Source organism: Malus sylvestris, chromosome 3 (genome assembly GCF_916048215.2).
Source record: "Malus sylvestris chromosome 3, drMalSylv7.2, whole genome shotgun sequence".
NCBI classification, from domain to species: domain Eukaryota; kingdom Viridiplantae; phylum Streptophyta; class Magnoliopsida; order Rosales; family Rosaceae; genus Malus; species Malus sylvestris.
In genome coordinates this window covers 26,628,462-26,644,500 of record NC_062262.1, presented here as the reverse complement: position 1 = coordinate 26,644,500, position 16,039 = coordinate 26,628,462, and the positions used below count along the sequence as shown (strand labels likewise).

The window sequence follows — 16,039 nt, the reverse complement described above, 5'->3', positions numbered from 1 at the left end:
GCCAGATAATTGAAAAACATAACGGCCATCATGCGTAATTATTTTAAGGCAAAAAACTGAACCAGAAAACTATAAACTATAACATGATGAACGACAGAAAAGGAACTTTACCAAGTTTTCTAATTTAATTTTCTTTTAAGGTCCTAATCATACAAGCTACGCTCTGATACCACATGTAAAACTTTATTAGCCTATATAGATTAAAACACATATAAGTAACTAACCTGGAGACGCCATGCGTGAAACCTTGGTGTGCAAAGAGTCTTCTACGTTGTACTGATCCTTAGCAATCAAACCGTATGGGAGTTTTAGAATATTGCGCATATCAGCAAACGCAGGGACCTTCACTTATATAGACATATTAACCTAAGAGGCTTAGCCCATCATTGAGACCTAATAGGTAACTGAATATGTCTATATCTCCTTAACCAATCAGGATTAGGAACCCCTTTAGCAAGAATAACAACTTAATATTACATTCCTTTTGCAACCGGTAAAGTCCAAGTTAATTCCCTAATCCTATAACTTGATCCTCAAGTAACGTACAATGATTGTGAGACCACAAAACCTTGTGAGAACCGGATTTTACTCCAACATAAAATACTAAAAATTTTGAGTAGAAATTCCTACTCGTCTTTGAGTTGTTCAATGCATAATGACACTGGTTTGATTTGGAAATGTACAAGGCCCAAACCCCACCAGTACTGGTCCCTGATGCTTGATTTTATAGATTTGGAAAGGTCCAATTATTAATTGTAGAGAGGACAATACTTGCACCGATTCCATCGGCTACACGACCTTTTCAGCAATTTTTGCAATTTTCGTATTTAGTTCACTTCTTTTATTTCGTTCTTTTCTGTCTTTGTTGATCACTCTTGTTGTTTTCTGCATTGAAAAGTCACCACCATGAAAGATTATTTAGAGTCGGACATTGCAGCCAGTCAAGTCCTTGTCCTTGTTCCAATGACTGAGATATGATCGACACTCTTAATTGAATGGCGTTTTGTTTGTTGATAATTTGATTTGATCTATGATCAGTGCATGAACTTGATTATATTCTGATTTGTACATGAAATGGATGCATTCAAACTCAGGTGCAAAAAGAAACATATCTCCTAATTTTTACTATTTCCTAATATATGGCTCAATTGGAGCTTTGTTCTCTAAACTAAAGATTCATGAGTATTGGTTACTGTTATAATGGGGACTGCATGTGTAGCACTGATTCTTAGATTGTGTTGGATTGTGGAGCAATGATTCTTTTCAGTAACACTATTTAGAATTTCATTCAAAATAAAAGATTTAAAGAGGCAAGAATGGGACAGAATACTAAACGAAGCTATCCAACAAAATTTTTGCTACGCATTGTTAAAGTTTAAGGACAAAGACTGATTATGAATTTTTAGTTGTGGTATCAAACCTTCAATTAACACTTTACAATCCTCTTGACACATGCCTTGGCTCTTTTATTGTTTTACTTGTTTTTGGTATTATTGTTTTTATTAAATTAATCACGCCCAGCCCCACTATGTGAACTTATTTTTTTGTGATTTTTTTTTTTTTAAATTTTGAACTCCTAAAGTGAGAAGAATAATTTGAGTATTATAAAAACTTAAGGGCCTGTTTGGTATCATATTTGAAATTTTTTATCATTTCTCAAAACATTTTTTAAGAACATTTCTTGAAAACAGTTTTCTTGAAGACTCAAAAACTTGATTGGTTTCCAATTTAAAATTTTTAAATCTTACGACTTAAACTATAACAAAATGATCTAAAAAGAGGGGGTAGCAAGAGATGTAGAAAGAGGAGAGAGGAAGAAAGAAAGTAAGAGATGATTTAAGGAAAAAGAAAGAAGAGAGAGAATCAGACGAGATAAAGAGGAAGATAAGTGAAAAAAAGAACCTAAAGAATGAAGATAGAAAATTGGAGGAGAGACGAAAAAGATAAAAAAAAAAAAAAAAAAGAGGAGAGAGAAAGAAGAAAAGAGAAATAGATTTGGAGTGAGAGGGGATGAGGAAGAAAAAAAAAAGAGTTTAAATTTAAAAACTCTAAAAACTCAATTTTTATGTTTTTAGAGAATAGACTATATTTTTTAGTTGGTCTTGAGTTCAGTTTTTGAAAATAGTCCTACCAAACAAGTTTTTAAAGCCTAAAACTTGAAAATTGTTTTTGAGTTTAAAAGGTTGGATTCAAGTACACTACCAAACAGGCCCTAAACCTTTTTGCCTTCTCCCTTTATATATACAGATAAAATGATCATTTTAGTTAATTTTTCAAATAAAAATGGGGAATTGGCTCAAAATGATGAAAAGACAAATTCCAGTCGCTAAAATCACTTTTTAAAAATTTTAATCGATACATCAACATTTAATGAATAATGTCGTCAACATTTGATCAATATATCGCCATTATGATTCTGATCGTTGTAAAATCCTCGTTTCAAAAAAAAATTATAATAAAAATCTCATACCTTAACCATAACTTCAAGGGAAGAATACATTCAGATCCCTTTGGAAAAAACATAGGATTTATTTCGCGCTCCCTTCAATTTCGTGAACCAAACAGAGCCCAAGTCAAAAGTAATCACGTATGGAATTCATGCCGACAACCTCAACATGTGATGTGTGCACAAAGACTTTAAACAAAGCCATCCATAATGTCACAGCAAAGCTACCCTACTGCAAATAGCATGTTTAGTGAATCCCTTCATTAAGAATCTAACCACTAAACCAACTACAGGACATCACAATCTCTGATCAATCTTCCAGCTCCGACACAACGATTCTCACTGTTATCTGGCACCATCAGCATTCAGCTTGAGAGTACTTGGAGGAGGCAGATGCCGAGCAGGACAAGAGGGGAGCCTCAGCAAGTAAATCCTGGGATCTAGGATGCTTTAATTAGCATTACTCAGTCTGCATAATACTTCTTTCCCATTCAAATGCACCAAACCTATCTACATCGTATGTTGACGAGACTAGCAATTCTGATGGTCGTTTGCCTAGCACATTTGAAACTATATCCAAAAGAGAGTGACAAGCATGGAGTTCCTCCATCTTCTGTGAACCAGTTTGTTCCTGCGTAAGATCCTTCCACGGCTGGTAAAATGCCCTGTACAAATTGTATAGCCACCACAAGTTAGATGTCGAACAGGTACATAGCAGTGGAGTTGGTCAACAAAACATCAAATATCAGACAGATTTTTAAACAAATTTTATCAAACTGACAGTGTCAGCTTAGTAATATTTTTTCATCATATAGGGTTTCCCAAGTAAACAAAAAGATAACTTATACCCGTATCCTGGAGAAGTCTAAACACTAGCAAATGCAATCAAACTTGATCAATTTCCCAATCCCAATGATCTCAATAAAACATTACGAAATATTAATAGGAAAGGACAAAAAGAGGGTGGAGAACGGTATATATTACCATCTCCAAGAGAGATTTGCTTCAGCAGGGCAACCTATCTTCGACCACAATGATTTCACAACACTTTCATTTTTACAAAAGAACCCTGAACCAGAATATAAAACGGCTGTCAGAGAAAGAGCATAAACATGCAAATGCATTTGATTTTGAGTGCATTGTAAACACCAGTTGAGAAAATGATTTTGAATGATCAAATCATCTTTACTATCCTATGTAATATGTCTAGATCCAAAGCAGCTCACCACTTTCATTCTTTCTGTTTCTATAACAACCTAGAACAAAGCCACATAAAATACACACCATACCTCCGCAACCAATCGATGAGCTTGTTCATGACCAAATACACACAAAACTACGAAGTAAGTCTACATAACTGGAAGTTCACCTATGTGCTCTCAATTGTTCTTACTGAACATCTGAAAAATAGCTGAAAGGACATTTCCTTGACCTGAGACATTGGGAAAAAGTGGTAGCTCTCTCACAAAATCAACCTAATGTCTCACCAGCAGACACATCCATAATGACTATACCAGGGCCAACTCAAGCCCAGTTTGGTACAGTTTTTGACAGAAGATTTGGTTTCCGGGAAATTTTTTTTTCCCCCAAAATTGTTCGGTAAAAAGAATTTGGCCCAAAGCTAAAGGCCCGCGAATTTGTTTTGAGAAAGCTGGTCCAACCCGCTTTTAGGCACTTTGCCTGAAAGGGTATCCAGGGAGAGCATGCCATAGGATCAGTTGAGCATTCTCATTCATTATTATTCCCTGCTTAAATACCATATTGAGTTTCTAAATTAACATTAAGCCTGGGTTACCCCAAATACAGGAAGTCGACCAGTTTTTAATCCAACAATGTATGTTGCCACTCAAACACTCAACTGTAACAATCCAAATGCATAACTAATCTGATGAAAACATGATACCTGTGAAAACCGAGCCATCGTAAAGCAAAAGACTAAGGGCAGCTGCAACTGATGGTAGCATTTGGTGATTTGTGCCTGCAAGCTGTTGAAGGAAAAGAATTGCAGAAGCTAAAATCTCCTCACAACCATATCTGCTTTTGCTCTTTCTTTCAGATGCACTTTCAACAAGCTCCATTAAAGTCTGAAGAGTTTTTAAATTTAACCTCTTTGAAACCTCGGGGTCCAAATCATTGGATTTCCAATCAAGCTTCCCAAGAATTACAGAAGCAGTGAGCCAACGTAGAAGTTTTGATATCAAAGAATTCTCATACAGCTCTTCCTCTGGAATACTAGTTAAACATAGGTGAGATTCTTTAGGCTGACGCATCTTTGCAAAGTCTGCTTCCAAAGCAGCAGAAACTGCCCACACAATAAAACTTGAAATCTGTTCACGGCTCTGAAAAATAATTATAGCAAGTTTTCAGCTTTTTTGGTATAAACAATACAGTGAAGACTAATATTGTATAGTGTATGAGAGAGAGAGAGAGAATACCAAACAAAATATGTCCACTGGAGGTGCACTCATAAGTATAGCTTTAAGAGCAAGCTCTACTGTACCACAAGATCTTGCATTATCACATATCTTAACAGCCTTATATATGTTATATGAACCCTCAACGGATAGAACAAAATGTGGCTGATATATCCTTCTCTTCTGGGAGATCTTTAGTGTTAATATTATTGCTCGCAGAATTGGATTGACAGCAGCAACGTTATCCTTTATCAGTGTCATATCACTGATAAGAAATTTGAAGAGATGAGATGCAAGTTCCATAAGCTGCTCAAGGGCATATTGTTGCAACCACTCATTGATTTTTCCCAAAGAAATAACATCATTGACGACCTGAAAACCAAGAACACAGGAAGTAAGCAGGGAGTAAAAGATACACTTACATTATTCTTTGGAAGACTCACTGGGAGGTTAATAATTGACAAATAGTTAATATACTGACCAATTAAAATATCTCATTCCTTACAATGCCATGACAATGTATGGGAGGTGGTATATATGATTGCCTGCTCCTTCGAATTCTTATTTTTATTTTTTGATATGTAACACTCCAAAAAATAAAAAATAAACAGCACAAGGGAGAAGTTGTTCACAAGTGTAGTTAGAGGATGATAGTGAAAATATGAACTCAGACTGTTAAGCAAAGCTAACCAACATAACATTACATGGACATGCATACATTGCTATTATGACACTTCTAGTTACGGTTCACAGTACAGATGGCAGATTTCAATTGACATCACACCAGACACCCCAATTATTATGCATTGACATGAACAAAAAACTTCAGGGGACGGGGAATATAGAATCTCAAAGAAAGAAGCAAACAATTTCAGTAAATACCTCTGATACCACACCCAACTGCAACAAGAACAAACTTTTTCCATCTCTAAAATGCCGTTCACCCAATACTGAGAGAACAGATGATAACCACGAAAAAAGACCACATTTTTCAACCAGATGACGAGCCATCTTGTGTAATTTAACTGCCTTCTTGACCACCTGCATAAAAATAAGTCAAAAGCAACCGTATCACACTAAGAAGACTCAAGTTTTCTAAATTAGAGCAAAAGATACAGGTGCATCACCAAAAAAAAAAAAAAAAATCGCAAACTGAAATCTAACTCATTTCTTTAGAATCCCTTATTGTCAGTTTATAGACACCTCAATCTACCAGGCCTAGCTCGTGTGTTACAGCGACAACATTCATTCAAAGACAAATAGTTTTTAACGTAAATAGGGCATGTAGTTCCAATCAACAATGCCCTTGTCCTTGTATTTGATTAGCTGATTGAAAATTATTTGATTCTACTATGTATCCACGTATTCTTGTCCACGTGTGTATTAAAACCATATGTCAAACCTAATTACATTTTATCTCCTATACTATGGGCTTTTGTTTCACTTTGGTACCCAAGTATCACAACATTACAATGTACACCCTACTGTTTGCACAGCGTGGCAATTTTAGCCTTCGGTTGGCCTTCAATGAAGTTTTCCATTACTTGCCTGTGTGGCACATGTGAGCCCCATTCTGTGCTGAAACGGACCACACAGTTATGCCATGTGAAAGCAACTTTAAAAGCCATCTGACATGTTACATATAAAAAATAAAAAAAAGTAGAAGTAAAATACAAATAAAAAAATTTCAAGAGGGAAAATTGTGACATTTCAAGATACATTATCGAGTATCCTCTTGAGACATTAAACAAACATTTGAACAACTGCAACCCAAGGAAAGTGAATCCTCATTTTTGTCCCTTGGGAAATCAATCCAAATTTCACGTCAACACAAGTCAGAAAGTTATGTTGTAAATCCAAATTATTTGCATCCAACTTTAATGCACTCGCTCTTGGCCCAGGAGAAACAAACAACAGAACAGTTTCAGATGATGACAACTTCTTCATTTCAATTTAGATTTTTGAGATAAAAAAAACCACTTAGGGATGATAACAAGATACTGAAAAGAAAGCTTCTTTTGATTTCTTTTCTGCCAACAATGTCAAATCAAGGTACTTTTTATTTTTTAGGAAAGAAATGGTTTCACTTATGAAACAAAGACAGTCAATGCAAAAGTATGGACAGAAGCAAACACCCGAAATTACAGCGAGCTTACAAGTTCCCTGAAGAATTAATTGTTTTCTTAAAAGAAAAGTTACCTGAAGAATTAGTTCCTTGGATTCATCATCCGAAATTGGAGAGACATAGAAACTCATCAGAGCCTCAAGAACCGAGTTGTTCATATAAATTTGAGCATCCTCATCAAAATTCAGCCCCGCATATACTAAGCGAAGTATCCACAACCTTTCTGCTTTGAAATTGATAGAGGAGCTCCAAAAAAAATTGCTAAAGAAAAGTATATTCTGCAATTAAAAAAAAAAAGAAATTAAGACCAAAATGTTTATAAATGACTCATACAGATCTGAATGTGAAAAGAAAAACTAATGTACCAAGTTCTTGGAACTCATACCTTGACATTCAACCTGGACGATCTCATCAAAAGCGTTGTTAAGGCTGTGTAATGCTCATGTGAAGGATCTAATAAAATGAGGGATGTCTCTGCAGCAAAAATAGAATTTACAGAAGGGATTCTCTGCCATGGTTCTTCTATAGCATTTTGCACATAAGTCAACAGAAGTTGAATTTGCTTGACACCCTTCCTCTTTTGACATCTCTGTGAAGGGTAGTAGAACTTTGATTAACAAACAGCTTAAACAAAATACGCCGAAAGGAATATCATAACCAAAGTAACATTAATTTTTCGGGTGTGTGAGAAAACGGACAAAAATTATCAAGGGATGTGTAAGAAGTAAAATGGGGTGTGTGGATACATACCCCTAATTTTTTTCTAAATGGATCATCAGACCCTGCGTAAAGCGGGAGCCTTGTGCACTGGGTACGATCATCAGTCATAAATATCAACATACCAATATACTGTGCATGCAATAATATCTAGTACTTCAACAAATAGAAATTCTAGAAGATTGAGAATTCTAGCTAAGAAACAGTAATTAAAAGCTCTTTGGTTAATGTAAGACTCAAGTGCTAATGTGCTAAAATATGACTTTCCAGTATTGAAGAGGACTGATATTGTTGTAACTAACATTATATTTTCTATGGTTAACACTAAATATATGAGAAATTAGGAAAGTGCACAAGCATAATAGATATGTATTTCACTTCTATTACACACACACACACAATTTATGACACGCCCGCATGCACAGAAAGCATTTACAGAGCCAGAAACAATTTAGAAAACAGCATTACCTCCAATGTGTTCTTAAATCTTCCAAGAGTGTCATAACCCAACCTTCTTATTCTGTCGTCAGGAGATGACATACTCATAAATGCAATAGCTAGCAAGCCTAAACCCGCAAACTCCAAGGGTTCAATATAACCCTCGGAGAGGCTATGAATAGAGAAGCGCAAGATGAAAATAGGATTATATCGTTGCATATATTCACCATCAGGAGAATGCAACTGCATAAAATGTCGAAATTGGATGAGAACTATCACAATAAGCACATATCCAAAGTCTCAGCTCAAACAAAATTATATTCATCATTATTTCACAAGTAAAGAGACTTACCAAAAGACCATTACCAAAATTATCTGTTTGAAACTTGTTCAAGCATAGTAGTTCTTCAGATGCCACTCTATCATAAGGAAAGTATAGCACGGTGGAAGCACAGATTTTGGGGTCAACAACAAGATTTTCTCTAAATTGACTTCTACGGCGTTCTTTTACTGCTTCAGTATCAGTCAAGACATCATCAGACATATTCCTTTCCAGAGTCCGTTCTTTTTCTATCTTTAACACGGCACTGCCCCACAAGTGATCCATTCCAGCAACATTGGCAGGCTTTGAACCATCAAGACACTCAATTGTGCGTATCAAGTTGTATATCTCCACATCAATTTCACTAAGTGTCGCACCATAAGAAGACAGAAGCAGTAAATGCAGTTCCTTTAGATTTATGCATATATCTTTACCAAAGTCAAAACCATGTTGATGTTCCTTGATTGGAAAGAGCATCCGTAGTAACTTGACAACCTCCAACTGTCTTGCATACAGATCTGCTGTTTCCAGATTGCACTTGTGATCAATTATACTTTGGTTAGCGGAAGGGACAACAAGCGATCTTAGAATGCCAGGCATAGGCCTGGAAAATGCACCAAAAATGAAACCCTCAGATGATCTGTATTCTGAGCGAACTGTTGGCGCAAATTGAGAATGGGCAAGTAGAAGCTGAAGATAGGGAACATGTGAAAATTTTCCCTCTGACAGCACACTTAGGAGATCTCGGATGGATTTTAAAGTTGTTGGATCTTCAAACCTATATAGAAGTGCTGATTTTGTCAATTGCTCTAGGAAAGGGATAGACTGTAATTGAATAAGACCATCAGACATCTCTCCGGTCAGTTCAAGAATGTTCATCAATATGAGAGCTTCAAAGCATCTCCACAAGGAAGTATCTGTGCTTGTTTCCTTTTGAGAACTATCTTCAACTGAAGGGACTCTTTTAACAATCCATTGCCAGATACCCACCAATATGTTCATAAACTGCATTCTTGAAGAATCCAATTTTTTAGATGCAATGTCCAAAGGATTGTCTTTCACGTCACTGCCTGCTTCATTTGACCGACTACCTTTTGGGAATAATAAAACCTTACCAAAAGATATCTTTGCAAAAAATTTATTTACAAGGTTTAATGATTCATTGAGTGATTGAGAAGCCAATCCACCAATATCACAACCTACCAGCTCATCCTGTGACACAGAAGGTGGGAAAATAGAATTAAAAAGCTGGAACCGGTTCTTCATTTTCATTGCATCTTCATTCAAACTGAAGTGATAACGCAACATACAAATTGTTTTTCCAAGAAGACTATCATCAATCAGACTGAGAAGTTCTTGAGCAGATGATGGCAAAAACTCTCCAAATTCTTCCTGAAACACATCTCTAGACACAAAACTCTTCCACTGAAGGAAACCATTCAAAATAATCCTTGAATAAAAAGTTGGTATATATCTAAAATGCTCAAAAGACAACCTTCCAAATTTCAAGGAAGCTGAATTCAAGTACAACAAAGCAGCAGGCAGAAGCATGATACAGTCCTCATCTGAAAGAGAAGAGACACAAAGCTCTTCCATCACATTGCCTTCACGTTGAAAATCTCTATATTTGTTCACAAAACACGAAAATAAGTGCCCAAAGGTAGACAAATGCAGGGAACTCATATCAGTAAGAAGAGACAATAATCTAGCTTTCATCTTGCTGGTTCTGTAAATGCAATGGGAAACAATTTCTACAGGGGTGGTTGCTATAACTCTCGACAATATTATATGTAATGGATGAAGATTACATTGCTGCTTGAATTTCTGTCTGCATACAGCATTTATAGCTTCCAGCAAGCATATATCCACAACTTCTGTTTTAAAATGCAAGGAAAACTTGCATATTTTAAGATAGATTTCCTCAATAATGTCACTGTTGAATTTGTTCTCTTCCATTTTCCAAAATATATCATATGATTTTCTCTTTGTATTTGGATGCTGCAAGAAGCTAGAAAGATTTCTGAAAGCACCACCAGCAATGCAAGATCCAAAAGAAATAGCAGATTTCTCTATGTCATCCATGTCAACTCGACTAAACATCCAATGCACCAATTCAAGAAGTTCAAAGGGGGATATAAAACGAATCAAAACATGTAAAGCATAAAAAGTTGGGAGGAAAGGCGTAAAATCCTTAGTACCAATGCATTGATCAAATTTGACCCTGACTTCATGAAATAGATTCCTTTGCAAGACGTTAAATGCTTTCACAAATTGTTTACCAGCACCTATTTCACCTTCTGCCGTAAATTGGCGGTCATTGCATAAAGTAAACAAGTAGTCACAAGTTTTTGCCAATATATCCAAGGCATGACAATCTAATCTATGAATACTCTGCCTTGATAAGCTAATCAAAGCATTTACATTGTCCGCTAGGCTACTCTTTGGTAAGTCATCACTGCATCCCAAAGGACAAGATAACAATGTTAGCATTGCAGGATGACAGATAATGATTTCAGCCACTTCTTGAACATCTTGGCTTGACAGAAGAACCGAATAGTTTTCAGAGGAATCAGAATCAGTATTCAACATCAACAGTTGAGATAACAAGTTCTCCAGTAGAACTAAACAAATCTCTGACAGTTGTTGGAAGTTGACCAAATGTCCAACTCTATGAGATGATTGTATCTGATAAAGCCAAAATAGCACAAGACGCAAATGGGAAATAAGGTGGCAATCAATTGAGCACTCAGATAGTTTAGCTACAAGCAAGTCTTGTATCTTTGAGAGGTCCGATGAAGAATGACCATCAATGCTCATAATGGCAGAGAATAAAACATGGAATGGTGCTTTCTCCAAATAGAAAGAAAAGGCAGCAGAAGCAGCTTCATTTGTATCATGATCTTGGTTAAATATCATTCCTCGAGCATAAGAAACAGGGTCAAGAGATCCACGGGCATCATCTTTTCTACCTCTGCAACAAATACTGGATAGAGCCTTTTCAAGGCCAGGAATAAATATATCAGGCCACAACTTAGAAACACTGGCTAGAAGGGTTTGTTCCTGAAAAAATATTGATGATAAGAGAGAGACGGGAATGCCAAGAAGATATTTCCAAGCTGTCATAAATGATGGAAAATTTTGTAGTATTCCCTCGGGACTTGTAGAGATAATTGAGAAAGAAAAGGCTTTGGTTATTCCAGCTATGTCACCAGCATCCCTACTGTTTTCAAATCTTTTCACTTCCTCAATTGTAATTGTTAAGGAACTATCAGCAGGCATAGCCTTATTGTGGATAGAAAGAATGCCACAAGTTTTCCGAACAGATATACTCTGTGAAAAGAGCAGCAAATTCTTTAAAGGCCTCCACTCACAGATTTTATCCCTAGCATTGTCAGCGATAGAACAGTCACCAAGTCTCTCAACCAAGACTGAGCAAATCAAGGAAGAAAGCAATCTTGCATCAACCTATCAAAATTAAATTTCACATTAGATTGCATTCAATTAGCAATCAATTCCAAGCTAAGAAATAACAGACGTGTACCTGAGTTTGCAAGAGATATTTCAGTGTGCTGCATACATATGTTGATATCATTGACTTTTCAGGCATTGTAAATGTTCCAGATCCAGAATCAAGCAACCTTAGACACTTCTGCAGTACACATATGGTAAGAGGACTGAAATGAGGTGTCACATCTGCAAAAAAATAAAAAATAGAAGGAAAATTAGCATGCAGAAATAGCCTGTAATACAGTTGAGGAACTGATACATAGCAACTACTTTCATTTAAAAAACAGAAGACATTTTCCTAAATTATTGTACAATACAAATACATATTAGGAAATATAATAAACTAGGTATTGTATAACAAACAGTTCTATCAAATTTGTGTAAAAGATCCTGCCTCCGGTAACTAATTATTCTTACATCTAATATATTTATAAATAAAGAACGAGACCTATGCAACTTGTAGAAAAAGAATACAGAAAAAAAGAAGAGATCCTACTGTAGTTGTTATACTACAATTATCTCAATGCCCACTAAAGATTTTATGATTTAAAAAAAATTCAGGCCACATCTCAACTGCATACCAGAGAGAAGTTCACTTGGAAAGTACAGGATCAAAGAACCCCCACACCAACCTCCCTCCCCAAAAGAAAATAAGAACAACGTAAGAATGCTAAACAAATGAGATGAATCACAATCACCTTTACTAGTTTCCAAAGGGCAGGTATAACGCTTAACAATATCCCAGTATTTGAACAAACTATTCCCAGTAGTAGAAACGGCATCACATAAGAATGAGATGACAACATGACACAAGCTTTGTAATACTTCCACCTCCAGTACTTCAACAGAAGATTTTCTTCTACCAAAACCCGGTAAAAACAAGAACCATGATGCAATTTCATGCTGATTTCTGTCAAAAGCACCAGTACTTAACATAGCAGCTTGTGCAAGATCATATGCTTGATCCCTTATGTCACTGATTTGTGAAAAAACTAGCAAGTTCATGAATGTCAAAAGATGTTTATACATGAGGGGTGGAGTCCTAATTGGAGTTCTACTCTTTGGGGACAATCCAACGTATTCTGTTAACAAAGACAAAAGAGAGCACTGCAGATCTGTTTCTGATGCTAAAGGGCTGCTTAGAAGATTCATAAAAAACTCAAATGATCCCTCCAAGCCAGTGGGCATTATCCGCTGCAATAGAAGAATAAAAAGGACATTGTAAGAACAACTACATAGGAGCCTTTTTGGATTGAAAGTAGAAATCAAAATCGATCCCTTAATTCCATCTGCAAGTCAGCACATCACAGTTCTTTTGATTATGAAACACATACTTTCAGACTGTTAGAAAAACAGAAAAATACACATTCACATATATATTAAATTCCAAAGGATGAGGCAAATAGTAGGAAGGATGCACCCTGTGTTACTAAATGTATCAGGGTATGTTTTCCCTCCGGCCATTAAAGCATGCCTTGGCATGAAACCATCAAGATGCTACTTGAAATGCAATAGATGTATTGGTGTTCCCACAATAGATGTGTTGGTGTTCCCAAAAGAATTATGCCTGATAGTGCTAGAAAACTGCACCCCTCACTTTAAACCAAATATGCTAAATCGGCATGTGTTAGAAAAAAGCAATAGAAAGTGAACCCTACGTTGATTAAATAAAAATGCCTCACTTTAGTTTCTAACCCTGTTTGTCATGCCCCATAAGGTCTCAATAAAAGATACAAAGAAAATGAGACTTAGAAAGTTAAACTTACAAGATAAGTTTTGAGAGCACAAAATGAAATATGAAGTTAAACTTACATGGTAAGTTTTAAGTGCATCGAGCAGCCTACAGTGGAAATACATCTCTGCATCCTTTAATGTATTAATATGTGTGGATTGAAGATCCAAACCCCAAATTTCTACCATAACATTTATAGCATCCTTGTCATTATCCAATGCATCTGCAGTGGATGTACCTGCAACTCTTTCACTGTTCTCAGGTGAAGCAACATCTGGATCAAAATTTAACCCACCTACAACAATATCTAAGTCCTTGTTCCCCACATCTGTTTTCTTTTTTTTCAAGCGTTTGGGGCTATGTTCGGGGAACTCCTCCAACTCAGCTGTCCTCTTTAAGCTTAACTGCTGACTTTTGGAGTGACTACTCAGAGACGAAAGTAGAGTCAACATAACCTGATGATCAGGGAGCAAGTTTCGAACTTCATTTTGAAATTCTTGCTTAAAAGACTCCAATACGTATACCTTCTTATTATCAGAATAACTTTGGTCTCTACGGTTTAAAACAACATGAAAGGAGTCCAGCAACTTCAGTGCTTCTAAAAGAAGCCTTAAAGATCCATGCTTCACTAGGAAATCAGAGTGAAGCAGCCCCTTATTGATTGCGGACCGGCTGAATGAACGAGGATACAAGCATTTCATGATACTCTGCACATCCACATTGTCAAACATGGCTGGATTATGAGACTGAGAGTCATGGATACCAAAAGCATGCCCACTGCGCACTGAGGAAACCAAGTTTGCTGTAAGAGTAACAACAGAAAACCTGCAAATGCTTCAGTCGCCATACAAATAAACAGGAAAACGGGACCAGTGAAAATTAAGTATTAAACAATACGATGCACTAGTATAAATAAATCTGACCAGTTATGCGACGCATAATCTTCAAGATTGTAGGGGAACTCTTCCATATATGCTGCAGCAATAGACGGTCTTCCACTAACAATAGCCAAAAGAAGATCCCTGTGGTAGCCAATCTCAGTTGCTTTAAGCTTCTTCATCAGATCCACGAGTCGCTTTGAATTACCCTTCAGACGTTTCTTCAAATCTGACATCAAACCATTACTAGAATCGTTACAAACCATAACCAAAACACTGTATGCCAATTCCGCAGAAGGCCCACCATTCTCCCTTGCACAGATGTTAACTAATTGTTCCAAAGTAGCACTCCCAAAGAGAACACTCCGAAGACTTGGGGAAACTGATGACTCTTCCACAAGAATCCTGTCCCTCAATGTGGACAAAACGTAGATAACAGTTTCATCGTCATCATTCCCAATCCCGCGAAGGACACCAGAGTACATTTCCTTCTGACGTATAACCGACCTCAACAACCCCGGGGTCCCCACCTCCAGAAACGACATTGCGAACCCCACAAACGACTTCCTCAAGGACAGCTTCATTCCTTTCTCACCCTGCTTCTTTCTAAACTCACCCATCTTAAAAAAACCCTGCAGTTTGAAATCGAAATTCTTTGCAACCTCAGAAGCCAACCCCGACCCACGCCTCACAATGGAAGCCAAAAGCAAAAGAGCCGCCTTTTGGCGTTTTGCTTCTTTACTATTCAACTCCTTACACACATCCTGCAACTGTTCTTCAATAATCGACCGTGCAAACTTATCCAATGCCCGGCTAATACCCATCCTCTCCACATCATTCGGCATATACATCCCATCAGGATGACTCAAAACAACAGCAATTAGTTTAAATACACAAAACATTCCGGGTTTCCCTCGCCGGAGCTTCCAAGCACTGAGAAGCTCCGAGCACTTACCCGAATTCTTCACATAATAACGGAGCAAATCACCTCCATTATCACCTTTCAGCAACTTTATGAACTCTTTTGTAGCATGAGAACATAATTTAATTTCAACAGAGTTAAGATTATGCAGTAGCTCTTTAAGTTTAGCTTCGTGGGTCACTTTAATTGTAGGTTTAGGCATTTCTTCAAACACCGTAGCTGCAGTTCAAAAGCAAACACAGCAAAGAAAATAACTTCACAAATTTTCTCGGCAACCAAACAGAAAGTTAAAAGCTTTGAGTGCATGGGGATGCGTACCTTGATTTTCGGAGGCTGATCTTCCTTCCATTGAAACAGAGATAGTCTGGTTTGATTTGCAGTGAGGTACGGGGAATCAGGGTTTAAGAGAAAATAGGGTTTGAGCCCTGCTCAGGCCCAGGCCCGGCCCAGCGGCCCAATAGTCAACAATCTATCCCAGTTCCGTAGGATTCACAACCCAACCAATATTCGTTTGCCACGTGTCGCACCACAACATCCC

The 16,039-nt window shown here is 36.9% G+C and overlaps 1 protein-coding gene across 2 annotated transcripts; it reads right to left on the bottom strand.

Annotated features, from left to right (window-relative positions):
- Positions 1 to 2,509: 2,509 nt before the first annotated feature.
- LOC126614610 (uncharacterized) lies at positions 2,510 to 15,916 on the bottom strand. 2 transcript variants are annotated; one of them, XM_050282258.1, is made up of 14 exons: positions 15,820 to 15,916; positions 14,625 to 15,720; positions 13,782 to 14,526; positions 12,668 to 13,163; positions 12,004 to 12,155; positions 8,493 to 11,927; positions 8,171 to 8,383; positions 7,371 to 7,574; positions 7,060 to 7,263; positions 5,743 to 5,901; positions 4,882 to 5,232; positions 4,350 to 4,785; positions 3,431 to 3,515; positions 2,510 to 3,111 (listed from the first exon to the last, which is right to left on the bottom strand). In XM_050282258.1, the coding sequence occupies exons 1-14, from the start codon at positions 15,848 to 15,850 to the stop codon at positions 2,907 to 2,909; spliced, it is 7,812 nt and encodes a 2,603-aa protein (XP_050138215.1). In that variant the 5' UTR covers positions 15,851 to 15,916; the 3' UTR covers positions 2,510 to 2,906. The 2 variants fall into 2 exon arrangements, with proteins under 2 accessions (XP_050138215.1, XP_050138216.1); XM_050282259.1 differs by lacking the exon at positions 15,820 to 15,916 and having other exon boundaries at positions 13,782 to 14,503; positions 14,625 to 14,791.
- Between the last annotated feature and the right edge of the window lie 123 nt (positions 15,917 to 16,039).

Bases quoted from the DNA above. Each gene is read 5' to 3' on its own strand.
- LOC126614610 (XM_050282258.1), bottom strand. From the start codon at position 15,850: ATGGAAGGAAGATCAGCCTCCGAAAATCAAG. The intron at 14,527-14,624 runs GTCAGATTTATT...AAGCATTTGCAG, and splicing joins GATTATGCGTCGCATAACTG to GTTTTCTGTTGTTACTCTTA. The intron at 7,575-8,170 runs GTAATGCTGTTT...TACCCTTCACAG, and splicing joins GATTTAAGAACACATTGGAG to AGATGTCAAAAGAGGAAGGG.